This window comes from Plecotus auritus, assembly GCF_963455305.1.
Source record: "Plecotus auritus genome assembly, chromosome: 4".
Taxonomy (NCBI): Eukaryota; Metazoa; Chordata; class Mammalia; order Chiroptera; family Vespertilionidae; genus Plecotus; species Plecotus auritus.
In genome coordinates this window covers 177,058,991-177,079,319 of record NC_137775.1, presented here as the reverse complement: position 1 = coordinate 177,079,319, position 20,329 = coordinate 177,058,991, and the positions used below count along the sequence as shown (strand labels likewise).

The 20,329-nt window shown below is 36.8% G+C and overlaps 1 protein-coding gene across 1 annotated transcript in view; it reads right to left on the bottom strand.

The window, feature by feature from the left end:
* Positions 1-20,329, bottom strand: part of ABCB5 (ATP binding cassette subfamily B member 5) — a gene marked incomplete at its 3' end in the record, with an annotated part of 85,970 nt that overhangs the window by 48,807 nt on the left and 16,834 nt on the right. The window contains exons 8-12 of the mRNA XM_080665507.1: positions 19,921-20,034; positions 19,529-19,639; positions 17,354-17,479; positions 15,935-16,138; positions 12,317-12,487 (exon numbers count right to left, since the gene is read on the bottom strand). Of these exons, the coding sequence (XP_080521633.1) occupies positions 12,317-12,487; positions 15,935-16,138; positions 17,354-17,479; positions 19,529-19,639; positions 19,921-20,034 (726 nt within the window). The remainder of the gene's footprint in view (positions 1-12,316; positions 12,488-15,934; positions 16,139-17,353; positions 17,480-19,528; positions 19,640-19,920; positions 20,035-20,329) is intronic.

Here is a 20,329-nt window from a genome sequence, read left to right as displayed (position 1 = left end):
ACTGAGTGGCCAGATTATTATGTGTTCAAAGATCATAATAATCTGGCCACTCAGTGTATATTACTGTTTACTTTTTTTTTTTTTTAATATATTTTATTGATTTTTTACAGAGAGGAAGGGAGAGGGATAGAGAGTTAGAAACATCGATGAGAGAGAAACATTGATCAGCTGCCTCTTGAACACCCCCTACTGGGGATGTGCCCACAACCAAGGTACATGCCCTCGACCGGAATCGAACCTGGGACCCTTCAGTCTGCAGGCCGACACTCTATCCACTGAGCCAAACCGGTCAGGGCACTGTTTACTTTTATTGTTCTTATTTTTATTCTTATCTATTACAGAGAAAGAAATTAGAGCTCAGAAAAATTAAGAAGCTTGCTCAAGGCTTCATCTAGTCACTGGAAGGACTGGTACTAGAATCTGGTATTGTGTTCTCTAAAAAAGGCCTCTCCATTGCAGTATATATTCTTGATGAGGCAGATGAGTATTTATTTCAAACTCTTCTATTCTAAATCTATAAGTAAAGAAAACTTTTTTTGAAACCATTAAAAACAATAGGATAGAATTTATTGGAGGTTTCTGAACAGGGGAATAGTGTATATAAATTAAATTTGTTCTTTAAAAATTACCCATCACTCTGTCTTTTTCTATTAGATTCTATTTTTTCATACAGGCAGATCTTATCATGTTTTTGAGATTTAAGAGGTTGTAAAATGATCAAGTTAAAAATGATTGATGTTGTAATAAATAACCTTAGACATACTAGTTTGAACTGTTTTTATTGCGGGTTTTCTCTTTTTGCTCCTTAAGACAACTAAATATATATATGAAGTTTAATTTCAGGTAATGAACACTAGTCAGTTCTGCTATCTTTTAAAAATAAGTAGGAAGGCTATAAAAATAGTCATCCATCAATGAGCCAAATAATATTACAGGTTAATTATTAAGTAAGGTGGCAAAAAAATTCATACTTTTGAGAATATCTTGTATTTTCAAGAATGTTAGATTTTGCAAGGCTCTTTAACTAACCCTTCTCTACTTGGTTTTGCGTACACAGTCCCGTGAACTGATTAGGAAAGTATGCTATTTCCCTCGGAGAGAGAGAGGGAAACTGCAGCTCAGAGCAGTTAAGGAGTGGTTGCCAGTCCACATAGCAGGTAGGTGGCAAAGCTGAAACACAAACCCAAGTCCTTTGAATACTCAAAGTCCACCAACCCGGCCACTTCTCTGTGAGATGTCTTCCTGTTAATGTGACTAAAGCACTTTGCATTGACTAGTTATACCTTGTCCTGTGCCTTATACTGGCACTAAGGACAGGCTTTCATGCAAGAGTACAAGTCTGTAAAAGTTTTACATATGAACAAAGTAGACCTATTTAAATTCCCTCTGTTGAAATGCAGGTGATGATGAGAATGACTGGTCCCTAACAGTGATCTTATAATACTAAAGAGCTGTTTTTACCTCTATATTACATACTTCCTTTAAACAATATTTATAAACTGTATCCTCTGATAGTTTAATATGTATGATTCCAAAAATGGGTGATTTCTGAATTTTATAAAAAATAAAAATATTAAAAAATATATTGAAAAAGGAAAATACTACAGCTGCCTCAAAAACTGAAGTGTCAGTTGTATAAAATAAAAGACAGGCCCTGCTGTCAACTATGATGGAGTATCAAGAATAAGATTTACTCTCTCGCCCGAAACCAAGAAAATACCTGGAAAATATATGGAAAAATGGTTTTCAAGACACTGAACATTATTAGGCAATGAAGCCTGGGTGATCCCTGAGATACACAGAAGCCTGGGTGATCCCTGAGATACTGCCCATGTCCCCTCCCCCTGGCCATAAAATTGTTCACAGCTTCTCTGCATCAGAATTGTGACCTAAAACTGATGTACTAGCCACAGGGAACAAAAAAATTCAACATGAACTGTTTCAAACTTAAAACAAAAGAGATTTTGAAAGCCAGTGTCTCCTAGAAAACCAATCAAAGAAATCTAAGCTGATTCTTCATCTTTTAGCAAGAATTACTGTAAAGATAAGAGAAGTAGTACAATCCGTTCCACTATTGTTTTTTTTTTCTTTTTCCCAAATTCCTCAAAGTCGGTGTAGAAGATTTTCAATATGTTTTTGTTGCCATTATTTCTTCTAGCAAATACCAATTTGAAATAATTTCCTAGCATCTCCTCTTCTCCTTCACAGTTCATAATGCTAAAGCCAAGTAATTAGGCATTTGACCAAAGAAACGTCAATAGGAAGCTAGGTCTCTACTTGACATTTTGCTGGTATTTTTCAGGTTACTTCACAACTCCATTCACAACCATAATTCACCAGGTAATTAGTGTGGACTTTGAAACAGAGGGTGCTTTACAATAGCCCTCCAAGAATTGCTAGGGCAGAATTAAAGGTCTGAAGAGACCAGCCAGCTTCTCACCAGTTGTGGTAATGGGCCTTGAATAAAGGTGGGCAACAGGAAAAGAAAGAACAATGCAAAGCAGTGAGCATTTGAGAGCGTCTGCATTTGATTGCTTGGTCAATTAACAGGGATAATATACTCTCTGGAGAAGCCTGTAAGCACAGAGTTCTGATGTCCCACAGCAAGTGTGGGGGTGAGAAACCTATGAGAACACAAGTTCCCACTGATTCCACTTAAAAGTTGCCTCAGGTGAATTGGGGCCCATTGACAACATATGCCTGTGGTCTTCAAACTCTTTTTTTTTTTTTTAAAGCTTTTTAAAAGATTTTAAGCAAAATCCTTTCACCAAGTGAAAGCACATGTGGAAACTTGATATATTTAAATAAACCATTCCAATTAATGTTGGCTGCTCTGTTTGAACTGACTGTGGGGGAACTCACTCCATCTCCCCACCTTCTTCTACTCCTCAAGAGGCTCCTGGAAAACCCTAGTTCCCACTACTCCAAGAATACAGTCTGAAAAACCTCTTGCTACTTTCTTTTTTCTTTTCTTTTCTTTCTTTCTTTCTTTCTTTTTTTTTTTTTTTTTACAAATTTCCACCTCTTTTAGCTACCAAATTTTAATTGGCCATCTGCTATGAGAAGGTCTCTATGGTAGTTATATGGGAAACATGGACTTTCTGGTGTTTTAAGTACCTCACTATGATGTCCAAAGCCCATTGGCTTGGTCAACACTGGTTCCAATGTCAAATTACTGTCAGGTCACTACACCTTCCCAAGAATATTTTCTCTTTTGTAAAATGAGATGACAAAAAGCAAAATATCAGGCACTTAAAGCCACCATACTTAAGTGACTCATCTACTCCTTGAACCCTTCCTTTCAACTTCTAGGAAACTACTCATGTATGCCTTTAGAAAGGAGAACACATTCAATATCTAAACTCTTTGCTGAGAGGAGACCATGTGTACAAAGACTAATACTCTGTAGTTCTTTTTCTAGCTTGAAATCTCACTTCTAAATAACTTAGTTAGCAACTGGCAATAATAAAAATAATCTATAGTCATTTAATATCTTTCTCCTTCATTTAACTTTCTTAACAAACTAATATTTGTGGATAAATTTCCAAGAAAAAGAATGACGAAGTGGTGGGCAAGAAGAGAAAAATGCTAAAATAGCTCATCTTTCTTTCAGTAATATTGTACTTATGCCAGAATGATGACCAATAAATAATACATTATAAATAATCTTATTTGGTAATGATTAGGTAGCAATTATATAAAATCAATATCTTATATATAGGAGTTTTCCTTATTTGTGAGGGAGGACAAAACTTAGGAATAATTTAAATTTACAGAAATCACTAAGATACTTATTCATATCATGGAAAATATTTTGCTATATTTTTAAAGCTTTTCATTTTATTTTTAAGACTTTGAAATATCCTGCTAATTAATAATTTAAACTCATTTGTAAAAGAAAAATCCAGTAAGTATCTATACTAATAAAAGGGTAGTATGCAAATTGGTCACTATGCCCTCACAGTAACAACCAAACAGCAGGCTGCATGGGGTGACCAGACCAGCAGGGGGGTTAGCGAGGGACGACCAAACGACTGACCAGCAGGCTGTGTGGGGTGATCAGGATGGCAGGGGGGTTAGCGAGGGATGACCAAACGACTGACCAGCAGGCTGCGTGGGGGGACCAGGCCAGCAGGGGGGTTAGTGAGGGATGACCAAACAACTGACCAGCAGGTTGCATGGGGCAACCAGGTCGGCAGGGGGGTTAGTGAGAAATGATCAAACGACTGACCAGCAGGCTGTGTGGGGCAACAAGTCTGGTAGGAGGGCAGTGAGGAGCGACCAGGCTGGCAGGGGGGGCAGTTGGGGATGACAAGGCCAGTGGGGGGCAGTTGGGGGCAACCAGGCTGGCGGGGGGGTGGGCAGTTGGGGGCAACCAGGCTGGCAGGGGGGCAGTTGGGGTGACCAGGACGGCAGGGCGGGGGACAGTTGGGAGCAACCAGGCTGGCAAGGGAGGCAGTTGGGGTGACCAGGGCAGCAGGGGGGGCAGTTGGGGGTGACCAGGCCAGCAAGGGGGCAGTTGGGGGCAACCAGGCCAGCAGGGGGGGCACTAAGGGGTGACGAGGCTGGCTGGGGGGGTAGTTAAGGGTGACCAGGCTGGCAGGGAGGGCAGTTAGGGGCAATCAGGCTGGCAGGCAGAGGTGGTTAGGGGTGATCAGGCTGGAAGGGGAGGGGCAGTTAGGGGCGATTAGGCAGGCAGGCAGGTGAGCAGTTAGGAGCCAGCGGTTCCAGATTGTGAGAGGGGTGTCCAACTGCTAGTTTCAGCCCAATCCCTGGGATCGGGCTGAAACTGGCAGTCGGACATCCCCTGAGGGGTCCCAGATTGGAGAGGGTCCAGGCTGGGCTGAGGGGAACACCCCCCCAACAAGTGCACGAATTTTGTGCAGCGGGCCTCTAATCCTATCTAATAAAAGAGTAATATGCAAATTAACCATCACTCCACTACACCTACCAGCAATGCCCACCAGCCAATCAGGAGTGAGTATGCAATTAACCCAACCAAGATGGCTGCAGCCACAGAGTGAGCAGGAGGCTTGGGTTTCCCCGGCAATGGAGGAAGCCAAGCTTTCCACACACCCTGGTCAGCCTACTCAAGGCTACAAAGTTTCAATTATAGGAAATAAATAAATCCCAACAAAAATGGCAGCAGCCATGGAGTTGGAGAGAGCAGGAGGCTTGAGTTGCCCCTGGCGATGGAGGAAGCCAAGTTTTCCGCACACCCTGGCCGGCCTAGGCCTCCACTCAAGGCTACAAAGTTTCAATTATTGAAGATAAATAAATCCCAACAAAAATGGCTGCAGCCATGGAGCAAACAGGAGGCTTGGCTCTGCTCAAGGTTACAAGTTTCAATTATAGAAGATAAATAAATTCCAGATACCAGGGCCTCCGCTTGGGTTGCTGGGGGGCGTGGTTGGCCTGCAAACCACCACAGGCCCCTTGCCCAGGCCGCCCCACGCCCCAAGGGAACCCTCACCCTGATCCTGGACACCCTTCAGGGCAAACCAGCTGGCCCCCACCCGTGCACCAGGCCTCTCTCCTCCTATCTAATAAAAGAGTAATATGCAAATTGACCATCATTCCAACACACAAGATGGCTGCTCCCATGTGGTCAAAGATGGCTGCCCCCATGTGGACACAAGATGGCTTCCACAAGATGGCCAGCAGGGGAGAGCAGTTGGGAGAGACCAGGCCTGCAGGGAAGGGCATTTAGGGGTGACCAAGCCTGCAGGGGAGGGCAGTTAGGGGCAAACAGGCTGGCAGGGGAGCAGTTAGGCATCAATCAGGCTGGCAAGGGAGTGGTTAGGGGGTGATCAGGCTGGCAGGCAGAAGCGGTTAGGGGCAATCAGGAAGGCAGGCAGGTGAGCAGTTGGGAGCCAGCAGTCCTGGATTGTGAGAGGGCAGTCGGACATCTCTCTCAGGGTCTCAGATTGGAGAGGGTGCAGGCTGGGCTGAGGGTCACCCCCCACCCCCGTGCACGAATTTCGTGCACTGGGCCTCTAGTATATATATAATACGATAAAAAATAAGCAGCTTAAGGGAATAAAAGTGAGTCTATTATAAGCCTACATGAGAGCCTCATTTGGGTTATGGCTTGAGTTTCTCTCCCAAAAGGGCAGAGTGTTTTGTTGTTGTTGTTTTTAAATGCTGGTAAAATATGTATAACATGAAATTTCTGATTCTAACCATTTTTAATGGTAGGGTCCTCCCAGATCTGAGAGGTTAATTTCTTTTGTATCACTTTTCTTTTATACTCAGGCTTAGCTAGCTATTTTTCTTTCTGTAGTAACATATACATATCATAAAATTTTAACCATTTTTAAGTGTATAATTAAGTGGCATTAAGTACATTCACTACTACCACCTTAAGAACTTTTTCTTCATCCCTTACTGAAACTCTGTACCCTTCATACCATAACTCTCTATTCCCCCTTTCTCTCAGCCCCTGGTAACCTCTATTTTATTTCTGACTATAAATTTGACTATTCTATCTCATTAAGTAATAATCATACAAACTTGTTTTTCTTCATCCCCCTTATTTCAATTAGCATAATGTTCTCAAGATCCAACCATGTTGTAGCATGTGTCAGAATTTCATTCTATTATATGTGTACACCAAATTTTGTTATTCCATTCATCTGTTGATGGACATTTGGGTTGTTTATACCTTTTGGCCATTGTAAATGATGCTACTGTGAATATTGTTATAGAAATACCTGTTTGAGTCCCTACTTTCAATTTTTTTTCTTTTGTGGTATATGTCCAGAAACAAAATTGTTGTTCATATAGTAATTCTATCTATATATATAAAAGGCTAAGTGACCGACCAGCCATCCAACCATCTGACTGACTGATTGGCCGGTACAAATAACATGCACTGGCAATTTAAAAATAAACATTGACTCATACATGCATGATACATATAAAGCTCTTGCTGGAGCCAATCGCACGAGTGTGTTTTGATCTATCATTGTTGATTGTGAATTTGGTTGTTTTGTTGACATTCTGAGAAATTTTGGATATACTCGATGGAGATTTTCACACCTATTTGAGTGACGATTCCATCAATTCAATGGATGATACTGAAAAAGAAAATTACCCCATCGAATTTCTTAATAGTGTTACTCCTTTGGGAATGCTGTGTCATAAATTAAAATTGAAAGTGGGTGCCATCATCATGCTACTGAGAAATCTTAATAGTAAATGGGATCTTTGTAATGGTACTAGATTTATTATCAAAAGATTGCGACCTAACATAATCGAAGCTAAAGTATTAACAGGATCTTCAGAAGGAAAGGTTGTTCTGATTCCAAGAATCGATTTGTCCCCGTCTGACACTGGTCTTCCATTTAAATTAATTCGAAGACAGTTTCCTGTGATGCCAGCATTTGCGATGACTATTAATAAATCACAAGGACAAACTCTAGACAGAGTAGGAATATTCCTACCTGAACCCGTTTTCGGACATGGTCAGTTATATGTTGCTTTCTCTCAAGTTTGAAGAGCGTGTGACGTTAAAGTTGTAAATACTTTATCACAAGGGAAATTAGTCAAACACTCTGAAAGTGTTTTTACTCTTAATGTGGTATACAGGGAGATATTAGAATAAGTTTATCAGCCATTGTTTTTATCAATTTATCAGTCATTGTTTTTATCAATGTTATTTTTATATCATGTCTTTGTTGTTATATCATGTTGTTATTGTTTACTTATTAATCAATTTATATATATATTATCATATACATTTTACTATTTTTTTTTCATTTCTGACACTTCTATTATAGAGAAAGGGCAAATAGCGCTATTAAAATATTTCTTCTAATTAATTTCCTTTCAATGTGCATGAATCTGTGCACCAGGCCACTAGTATTTAATAAGAGGCTAGTTTTGAACAGTGATCTATATTCAGATTTTGCTTCAGTCCCTGGCAGATGTATAATTTTGATGCAATATAGCATGGTGGTTATGTGAATGAAGGCTGACAGTCTGGGTCCAGGTTCTGACTTCACTATTGCACAAATGTACTTCAATGTGTACTTCAGTAAAGCAGGAGAATACATGTTCTTATCTCATTGGGTTCTTTTTTTTTTTTAAATATATTTTATTGATTTTTTTACAGAGAGGAAGGAAGAGGGATAGAGAGTTAGAAACATCGATGAGAGAGAAACATCGATCAGCTGCCTCTTGCACACCTCCTACTGGGGATGTGCCCGCAACCAAGTTACATGCCCTTGACCGGAATCGAACCTGGGACCCTTCAGTCCGCAGGCTGACGCTCTATCCACTGAGCCAAACCGGTTTTGGCTCATTGGGTTCTTTTTATAAAAAATATTTTTATTGATCTCAGAGAGGAAGGGAGAGGGAGAGGGAGGTAGAAACATCATTGATGAAAGAAAGAGAATCATTGATCAGCTACCCTCTGCATTCCCCCTACTAGGGATTGAGCCCACAACCTGGGCATGTACCCTGACTGGGATTCGAACTGTCACCTCCTGGTTCATAGGTCAACGCTCAACCACTGAGCCACACTGACTGGGATCATTGGATTCTTAGCTATTATTATCCATTTATTCCTTTATTACACCTAAAATAATGATATATGAATGGCTCCAGGGAATCTATGAACCCTTCAATATTATTGGTAAAGCTCTGTGTATAAGTGCATTTGTAGATTTTTCTGAAGAGTCTCAGTGGGGCACTGATCTATTAAAAGGAAGAAGCACTACCCTAAAAGAAGTTAGTGGCTTATAAATTAACACCAAGCCTTACAAATGTGAGCTTGATTAAGTAGGCTTATAAAATATGCCATGATGCTTTGGGAATGAGGTAGTTTCTTTGTTACTTTTGTTTTCCTGGCTAAATTCCAGCCAAGGAAATTCCCTTGCAGAAATCCCCTTTCTGTTCCCAATTATTATAGTGTTGCTACAAATGGTTAAAAGAAAAAAAAGAAAGAAAAATATCTAAAAAATCCTCAATATCATAGATAGCAAAATATGTAACTGACATACAGTAGACACACTAAAACATGTGTGTGTGTGTGTGTGTGTGTGTGCATGCCCGCGCGTGCACAATAATTAAGCTAACTTCAACTTTGGATAACCATTTCTTGGGGCTTAAAGAAAAGCCCAAGAAGGTTGCAATAGAAGCAGTTCTATCTCTTCTAAGAATAAAACAGTGATGAAAACACTTCCCTCATAATTAGTAAAGGGCCCTTTTAAAGGTTCTCCATTGATGTGGTATAGTTGACCTTTTCTTAATAATTATTCCTTAGATTTGCATTCCACTTCTAATATTTCAAAGCGCTTTTACAGGTCTTATTCCAAAACCAGTGTGGGCTTCCTCTGCTTCCCTATTAATCTGGAGACATACATGCTGTGCCTCCTCACAGTGGGACAGCCTGGAAGCTTGCTGCATTGGCATGGTCCAAACCAGTAGCAGAGTGGAACCCATAGCCTGTGGCATTAACCTTTATCCATGGGCCCTAGATTCTCTTCTTGAACAAGATTGATGAATCAAAACTAGTTTGGGGCAATTAAGAAATCCAGAAAAGGGCACTTCAGGTCTTGGAACTATTCTGTATCATACTCATCCAAAATCCTTTCAACAAGTATTTATTACCTGTCTACTAAGGGCCAGTCATGGTTCTAGTGCTGGGGACAATACAGTTAATCAATCAAAGCCTTTGCCACCAGAAAGTTGACATTCCAGTGGGGAAAGAGAGACAACAAAATAAATAAATACATACATACACAGTATGTTAGCTGACGAAAAGTGCTATGACATGTTTAAGGAGCAGCCAATGTGGGGGAGAGTGGAGGGAAGTGAGTTTCCAGAAGGAGTGTGGTACCTAATTCCAAAGAACTTACAGTAGCTTACTGTACGGAGTTAGGTTTTTATTTAGAGTGAAGAGTGAGATAAGAAGTCACTGGAGGATTTGAAGCAGAAGCATGTCACAATCAAATTTACACATTAATAGCATTACGTGGGTCTGTGTTGAGAAAAGATTGAAGTGGGCATGGGCTGAAGCAGAGAGTTAGATATTGCAATAATCCTAGTGAGATCAAGAGTGATAGTTCCCTTATGTCCCTTTTTAATAAAAACCCATCTTCTGCTCCAGGAAACTAATGATATGATTTTTAAAAGTCACTACAGATTAGTTTTACTGGTTCTAGAACTTCATATAAAAGGAAGACAATGGGGTAATGGAGAGAAAGGGTTGGGAGGAATATGTGAAGGCTGGGCATGGAGAGATGCATCAGTAAGAAGGGATATTTTAACTTACCTACATTTTAACTCTCCTCTTCGCCAGGAGTCATTTTCCAATAAATTGAGGCATATATAATTAATCCAATTTACTGTGCTACATCAACACATTTGTTACCATTTACCCTTACCCCACAAAAGAACAAACACTGATTAAAGAAGTTTCACATGTATACATCTCTACAATGTTGATTTAATACCGTGCTTTATAAACTGAAAAACAGTAATAGCAATGAATTTTTTAAAAACCTTTAAAAAACCCATAATTCTGCCACTCAACTGTTATTACTTTCATATATGTTGCCTTCATTTTTGTTCACGTATACAACTATTTTATGTAATTGGAATCATAGTTTACAAATATTTTGCATTGTTCTCTTTTTACTTATGATGTAGATTTCATTTTAACCAGTAAGGAAAAAAATTGTGTATTAGTTTATCATGTTGCCAAGCAACTATTTATTTTTAAAGTTTAAACAATTTTTTTTAAAATCCTCACCAGAAGATATTTTTTTCCATTGATTTTTAGAGAGAGTGGATGGGAGAGAGGGAGAGAGAAAGAGAGAGAAACATTGATGTGAGACACATCAATTGATTGCCTCCCGCACACCCTGACCAGGGCTGGGGATGGAACCTGCAACCCAGGTATGTGCCCTTGAGCCGGAATTGAACCCATGGCCCTTTGATTCAAGGGCCGTTGCTCTAACTACTTAGAACACTGGCTAGGGCTAAAGTTTAAACAAGTTTTGATTGCCTGAAGTGATTAATATACTGGATGAAAAGACAATGGAGATATTTAACTTTTTAACAATTCCAGAGCCTATTATGCTTTTAAAATTCTTATATATGTTAACTATACCTCAACACACCTGGAAAAAACTCTTATGTAACTTAGATAGTTATGTTAAGTGTAATCATTTTTTAGTACATTCAAGCCCTAAGGAATGAAACATCAACAATTCTGAACATAATTTGAGTACATTCTATAGATAAAAGCCCTGTCCTAGATAATAAGTATAAAAAATGAATAAGCATTAGTCATGCCCTTGAGGGAATCACTGTTTCTTCTTCACCCAAATGAACCAAATTAGCAAAGTGTCCACAATAAACATGAATTTCCTTATCACTTGTTTATTTTATGAAAATAAAAAATATCACATGCAACATGTGACATACTCATCATGTGATGGAAACAAGGGTTAAAAACATATACAATCTGATTTGCAAGTTGATAATAGTAAGTAATAAATTTTTCAATAAGCAGTGAGCACTCTGGCTGCCAACAAGCATTTCTGCTCCCACAAAGTCAATATTTAAAATGAAAAGTTTATCCTTTTCTTGAGAAAAAAACACAGCACGTTTTCAAACAAGGTCAAAGTAAAATTTGACACGGAGCCTTCTGAAGGGTTTGAGGCCATGATTAAAAAGAAGGTTTGGCCATTGAAAAATTATCTGATCCCCCACTAACCACCCTTCTAGATGCAATACAATTTGGTCAAGAGTCATGACTGCACTGTAGCCATGAACCATGTGCAGCAGCTTGTAGTAAGCAGGTCAGTATGAGGTGTGAGGGCCCAGGGCTGTAGGGGTAGGATGGTTCAAGTGCAGGTCAAACCACACTCTACTTGAGGTGAAATTAAGTTAAAATGATACTCCAGGGCTGCCCTAAAGAAGAAAAACTGTCAGAGAAGAGAATCCCATAGTGTTTATGGAAAAGGCAAAGGTGAACATAGTTATAACCATGATGGTAGTAGTGGTGTGGGATTACTATGGGGAGGTAGAAATGCAGACCCACTGGAATGAAGATTTATATAGGATGACTGCTTGGATATCAGTCTCAAATATATTTTAGCAACAATTATAGCATCTTTTTCTCTTCTCCATATCATTTCCTGTAACCATTACATAAATGTTTAAAAGGGTGAACAAACTGCACGCATATGTTAAGGAGCGTACTAAACTTAATAAATAATGTACTATGGTACTATACTTTCTTGTATTTAAAAACAATGCTGAATCAGGAATATAAAAATCAGAAATATGTCTGCTCACTTACCTTTTCCAGTGCAGTTTGAACAACGGATTCGCTTTCTGTATCTAGGGCAGAGGTAGCCTCATCTAAGATCAGTATCTTTGGGTTTCGAACTAAAGCTCGAGCAATCGCGATTCTCTGTTTCTGTCCTCCACTCATTTGAGTTCCTTTTTCCCCTACTAAGGTATTAAATTTCTAATGGAAAATAGGAAAGAGCATAGAAACAGAGGATAGCATGATCAAATGATTAGAAAAGGAAATGACAAATAATCAGTTATGTTTTAATACCAGCTTAATAACCAGTCTGGCTGGTTTTGACCTTCGATTTATTCTTTATAAAAATAAACAACTATTAAATTAAAAAGTCGAGTAAAGAGAGGACCTAAGAAAAATTTGACTATGGATAAAAGAAATGAGAATATATGATATATCAAGGATTTTTAATAATTTGAATTTTCAAAGTTTTAGGTAATTTTTAGAATATATTGCTATCTTTAAAAGAACACTGTAATACAAAAACATACTTAACTACTATTAAAAATGTTTACTAGCAATTTCATGCATTACACACAACCTCTGTCCTGGATATTCTGAAAAAGAGTATGAAAAAGTTTACTGCAAAAATAAACCTCCCCTCAAAACTTTTTTCAATTTACATCTTCTTTTACTTTTTTGGGGTATATACATATTTAATCTGGCAAGATTGGTAGTTACTCTTCTTTTTTGTAGTTTCTTCATCAGCCCTGATATAGTTTTACTGATATTATTGATCTTATCAAAGTACCAGCTTTTGGTTTTAATGATTCCTTCTAATGTTTCTCCATTTTTTATTTTACTAATTGCTGCTCTAATCTTTATTATTTCCCTCCTTCTGCTCGCTTGGGGTTTGACTTACTTTTTTTATTCTAGTTTCTAAAAGTGAAAACTTAGTTTATAGATTTTAGATCTTGTTTCTTTTCTAAAATAAATATTTAATGCTATGTTTCTCCCAAGGCAGTGCTTTAACTGTATCCCACAACTATTGATACACTGCATTTTCATTTTTATTTAGATAAAAAGATTTTTAAAATTTTCCTTTAAATTTCCTCTTTGAGCTACAGATTATTTAGAGGTGGGTTATTTAAATTCAAATATTTGTGGATTTTTATTATTAATTCTATTATGGGCACATTTTATATATTGTCTTTGAAATTGCAAAGCTATTAATTATTATTTTAATGGCCCAGAATATTGTTTATCTCAATGAACATTTCATGTGCATTTGAGAAGAATGCATTCTGTAATTATTAGATAGAGTATTCTATAAATGTCAGTTAGATCTACCTGGTTGACAGTATTACTCCAGTCATTCTATATCCTTACTTTTTGTCTATTTGTTCTATCAAGTACTGGAGACTTATGCTAAAATTGTGGATTTGTCTATTTCTCCTTTCAGGTGTATGTACGTATGTGTGTGTGTGTGTATATATATATATATATATATATATATATATATATATATATATACATATACATATATATATTTGCCTCATTCATTTTGAAGCTTTTCTGAGGTGCATAAACATTTAAATTATGTTTTCTTGCCAGTTGATTATAGTTTTCTATTTCTTTGCATGTCTAGTTTTTTTTGAAGCATTTACTCAATTCTGTGCATATGTTGGAGAGACTCTGAATTTGTTTTTTGTGAAAAAAATGTTCATTTTCATTCTAGTAGGTAATTCAAATATTGATTTAGCACCTTGAACTTGTGTAATCTTGGTTTTATGATTTGTTCGGAGTAAATCTGTTATAAGTCTTGAAACTTGGCAGGACCCAACCTCCAAGTTATGTCTACTCTGGGGATCTTGTTATGGCGTGGTTTTAGAATTTGTTAGGGCAGGTCTAGAGTCAGCCTTACTCTAAGGTGTGGTCTTTACTCCTAAGGTGTAGCTTTTATTGGTGTCTCAGCTACATGCCTGAGGTATTTAATAGGTGTTAATGTGATCTCTCCATTCTGGCTGTGCTGTGCTTTCAACTTCCCCACCATCCTGCTCAACTTCTAGCATCTCCATTCTCCTCTCAGCTTTGTATCAGCTGCTCTCTGGTAAGCCTTGGATAGTCTTATACTCAGACAAAGATTCCCCAGCGATATCTACATGGACCTCTGACCCCACCTCAACTCCACAGAGCTCTCAGCTCTGTCTGGATTCCACTTCCCAGAGATGGGGTCAGAAATTTGTTCTCAGGCAGAGTGCTGCAAAATCATGGACTTTCTTCATGAGCTTCCTTTCTCTCAGGAATCACAGTTTTATGCTACCTTTCATCCATTGCATGGAAACAACTGTCCTATTTTAGCCAGACTTATGCTTGTTTATTGGAAAAGGCTAGCAAGTATTAGTTAATCCTAATATAATAATTAAAAATATATGTATATCACAGAAGTATCACAAAAGTAATGTGGTTTTATTTTGAGCATAACTTTTTCAAATATTTCACCTATATAAATTAACCACTTCTGGAATTTTTGTTTAGTATTGTACTTATCCTTATTTCTCTGGATTAACATGGCTGTGAAATTTAATTTCCATCATCATAAGCCAATATCTTTAATTTGTTCTTTGGATTATATCTTTAGGATTTACTATTCTATTTATAGCAAGGGACGTTTTTGTATAACTGTGAGACTTTTAGTAAAAGACAGTAGTAACTTCCAGGGTATAATTTCAGAGGCACCAGAAAGCTCCCTAATTCCAAGTGGGAAACTGAAGATGACTGGTGTTTTGAGAAAAGGAAATCATTGTAAATCTCAAAAGGTCAAAGAAAGGAAAACTGTGTTTTCCTGAACTATAAGGCAAAGAATGACCTCAAGTCTTTAATGAGTTTTTTGTTTTAATTATGATACTAAGTAATGGGGATAGGAGGTACTTACTAGCATAACAAAAATTTTTATTAAAAAATGAACAAAATTATGATGATTTATGGAGGGCAGTTTGTAAAACATACTCATTAAAATGCACTTTTTTGTTATTGTTTCCTTCAGGGATGGTGGAATTTTGTCTGTATTTTAATTTCAAATCTTATCCTTTCATATTTCACAGGGTACTCCCCACAACAATTTTAGTGATACTGATGAACAAATACTTTGAAAATGCAAATAAGTGGTTTTACAGCAATCAATTCTAAATACCCATTAAGAAATGTCCTAATACCAAGATATTAGTTAATTATGTCTATTTCCAAGTATGATTTCACATTTCATGTCCAATATTAGCTCTATGTGCTTCTAAAAAACAATCTTATTCTTTTGCCTAATCACAGAACCAATCTGAACGTTTTGTGTGACATTCCTACTCTTAGCCACAAGATGGCCTTGCAAATCAACATTTTTGAGACATCATTTCTCTGCTTTGTCTCATATAATCTTTATTTTATATTTTCATTTACAGTGAGAACCAATTAGAACAAAATACGATTTTTAAAATTTCAATGATGCATTTTTTTGGCTGTTACCATGCTTTCTCATTTATAGATGTTTCATCTAGGACAACTAAAAAATTAATCACATTTTCCTGCTCTGTAGAAGTTATTGCTTTTTTATTTCATACTGGAATATTATAGTGCTTTAGCTCTAAGCTAAGGATACAGGCTATATAATGTACTTACATTGGGAAATTCCATTATAAAATCATAAGCATTTGCTTCCTTTGCTGCTTTTTCAATCTCTTCATTAGTCACGCCTTCTCGACCATATTTAATATTGTTATTAATGGTAGTCCCAAACAAAACAGGCTCTTGGCTGACCACTCCAATATGTTCTCGATAATGCTGCACATTTAAAGTTCTGATGTCATTCCCATCTATTGTGATCTGCCAATCCAAAGGAATGAATCATGTGGTGATACCTTTTACTTCTGTTTTTAGTCTTTTTTACTAGTCTAAAACATAAGCTGAGAAGAACAGTTTTTCAGGAGTCAAAGACTGACTATATTTTGATAAAATATTTATAGCATTTATATTGTTAAGAGACTTTTTTTGGTAGATAGGAACAAACAGAATATATATAAAAACACTAGCTTAAAATCTTGCCATCTCATCTAAATATCTTTATTTTAAGATCCACAAGCTAGATATATTCCCTGTCATTGTGTAGATACATGTAACAAACTTCAGTTTTGTTATTTTAAGACTGATGTGATCTTTCATTTTTTTCTAGGAAATATCCTTCCTTATTTCTCTTCAACACGCCATTCATTGCAAAATAATAAATTGTCTTATCCAGAGATAGTACCATTACCTATTACCCCAACATATTCCAATGACAGAAGCCAATGTTTAATAAATATAACTTATAGAGTCTCTCTTTCTCACCAACTCTGGTATTTTGTGCAACTGCTTTATATACAGAATTATCCAATAATTTATTCAACATTAGCATGGATACATGAGTTGGGTGTTGAAGATTCTAAATGAAGACTAACTTAGAAGTCAAATTTAAATGAAATCAGGCTATTGGAGAGTAGATTTTCTTTTTAAAAGAACAATTGAAAATTTGAATAGAAGCATTAAAAATTATGGTCCTGTGACTATCATAGTCTCATTCTATATGCCATGTACAAGGGTGAGAAAATTAAGTGCAACATTATGGGTGACAGAAAAAAATGAGAGAGCATATTCTCTACAGATGTCATTCTTCTGGGATGTTATGAGAAACTGAAATTCTTGGTAAGTTCTGGGTACTACAAATTACTATGCTATTTTTCTCTACAGCATTTAATACCTACTATATAACTTATTATATTTATTGTCTGTCTCTACTTATTAGAATGTAAACTTGATGAGGGCAGAGGTTTTTGTGCTTTGTTCACCAATGTATTCCCAGGACCTACAATAGTGATTGGCACATAGTAAGTGCTCAGAAATATTTATTGAATGAATGCATATGTAGGAAAGAAAACAATATTGCTTCTCTTGGAGCTCCACTGTTAAAAATTAAAAGTTAGCATAGCTGTAAGATCTTTGTAATAGGTGGTATTTCCAAATCTCACTGTGCAGATTGTCCATAATATTGGTAGGTGCACTTACAAAGCCATCTTGGGGATCATATAACCTCTGCAGAAGTTGGACTGCTGTACTCTTCCCACTGCCATTGGGGCCAACCAAGGCTACTGTCTCTCCAGAATTAATCTTGAGATTCAGACCTTTCAGAATCTATTGGAATGAATGGGAAGAAATTCCATAAAACTAGGTTAAATGAAAATATGGTTTACATATTTTCAGAAATTTAATATAAAACAAATTATTCAGTGGCTCTTAAAAACAAATTTAGATCTTGTTTGTTTCACATACATATATAATAATAACCTACATAATTTTGGAAAATAATAGTAAAAGAATCTCTCATCATCTCTCTATATAAAGAAGAAATATAAATTAAGAGTACTTATTAAATATTAACTAGCCACAGCAAACTATATTTTCAGCTGAAATACTTTATATGAATTTCATGACTACAAAGTTAGTGAAAATTTCACTTTTAATTTGCAACAACTGAATGAAATCTTGCCAGATATCTTGGTGAGCTATTTAAGTAATTTCTTTTTTAGAATATATTTAACATTATTGCAAAATATATTCCAAAGTAAAACAACTGTTGAAACTTCTTAGGGACTCCTCTGAATGAGATTCCACCAATAGAAACCCTCCTTCTCCTAGTGGTGGATCCCATGGAGACATTTCAGCTTAGGGGAAGCACTTTAAAATTTTCTCAATGACTGGGGGTTGAAACCAGTATTTACTGGTAGTGTTCCAAGAACCTGCAAATTGAGAGAAACCTCCCAAATGACAATAGCAATCCTGTTGAGAAATTCTCACCTATCTTTGCTTGCATTTGTATGTATTTAGCCCCAAGTATGGGAATCTTTCTTTGGATTCCCTCACTTTGATCTCCCCATTTGTAAAGAAACAGACCCTTTAAATAGCCAAACATAAAACCTTCAAAGGGCCAAGCAGAGAAAAATTCTTTAAAGGAGGTGAGAAATCAGGACCCCCCAGAGGGAGGACCTCCTGCCCCACCTGCACTTTTACTCTAGAGTAGGTTTCTGTTCTTTCCCTAGAAGAATTTGTGTTTTATTTAAAATGAGTGAACTTTTTCTTTTTTTAAATTCTTCAGCTTAACGAACAGAGCTATGTTTCGAAAGTTCATTTCAAAAACAGTTGCTTAAAACCCAGAGAGCACTTTACTCTGCAATATAATAGCACAATCGATGCTTGTTTCCAGGAAGACAACCCAAGTGTAGTTGCAAAATGGAGTTAATCCTCTGTTTATGTTAAGAAAAATGGAAGAAGACAGTACTACTGTAATAATGGTAATTAAGTAACAAGAAATTAAAAAAAAAAAGCTTTGAAAAGAGAATTTCAATCAAAGAGTTAGAGAAAAATAAGTAAACAGGAGTAGGTAGATCTTTTTTGAGGCAAATTATACAGTGGACATTTGTATACATACTTTAAAAGGCATTACTAGTATAGTTTGATAACGAGCAATTTTATTAATTTCACTTAAAATCATGTTCTTTTTCTATGAAACAGGTATTTGTTAGTAGTTACTCTTTGCATTCTTTAACTACTCTTTTGGGGAAATTCACAATGAAATGAAAGGAGGAAAACAATAGAAGAGACATTTTCTCAAGAACTTGTCAAAGGCTGAATGACATAAGAAGGATAAACTGTGCTACGTGTGCATACATGAGTGTGTTTGTGTGTGCGTAAAAGTGAGAGGGGAAGTAACTGAGGCACAAATGCTGGTGCAGTAAAAGCCCTAGGAAAGGGAGAAGTGAAAAGCACAACCCATGCATAATTCTCCCAGGTTAGAAACTAGATTAAAATGAGTTATGCTGGGTGGATAACATCCAGGGACCACCAATAGGTGGCACCATCAATCCAAGATATTTTGGTGTGCTCCCAAATCCAGAGTGAAGGAATCCCAGGGAGTTGAAAATGCTTTAGTCAGCTGACTGAGTATAGAAAAGAGGCTGCAAAACTTAACTAGTTCATCCAGGGTTATCTGTCGATTACTGATCTTTCTTTCCTTCCTCCCCACCAACACCTCTTTCTTCTTTCTCTCTGTCTCTCTTTTCAAGTCTCTGAACAAAGTGGCTAATTTTAGCCAAACTGATCCCAGATTATTTTATAAGAAGAGATCTTAGCCAGTTGGTGATAATATAAGAAAACTGTACAATTCTGTAATTAATTTTAACCCACCTTGACAGATGGCCTTGATGGATAACTGAAAGAAACATTTTTAAATTCCACAGTTCCTTCTATGCATGCGGGTTTATAACCTGATGTTGAAAAATTATCTATAGCAGGTTCCTTAGAAAAACAAAAAGAATGCTATAAATCTTCAAGGGAATAAGTTGACAAATCACTACTTTCTACAGTATAGTTTAAAGATGATTTTCTTTTATAATGTTTTCCTTTTTGCTTGAAGGGCATTGATTAAACATGAAGGTTTTAATAAAACAATCTCCTTGTAGAAGAATTAAAACAATTTTTCCCTAGTCAATTGCCCAACATGAATTCTGCCCATCTTTTTGTTTTGTTTCCTTATTGCAGCAATACTAGTTACATTTCAAAGCAATGAGAAGTCTTACCTTGTCAATAACCTGAAAAATATTAAAGGCAGCTCCTCGGGCTATAGTGAAGGTTTCAAAGTTAGGGGCTGCTGTTCCAATGCAATAACTACTATGAATTACACTAAAGAAAACCTAAAAGAAAAAAAATAATATTTATCTTTCCTCAGTTATATAAGAGAGACAACTGAACAAAGTATATAGTTGGTTAAGACTCAGACAGATATCAGAAAAATTATGTAGGAGATGATAGAAGCTGCTGTTAAATATAAAGGAAACAAGTTAATCCAAGTATATTTGGCCTTTTCCTAATGTGGAACAACTTTTGATTGTCCCATAGTCCTGTCATTATCACCAGGGAAGTATGAGCAGAAAAATTGGCTTACAGAGGAGTGCCTGCCATACCTGAACTTGGTTGAGTGAGGAGGTG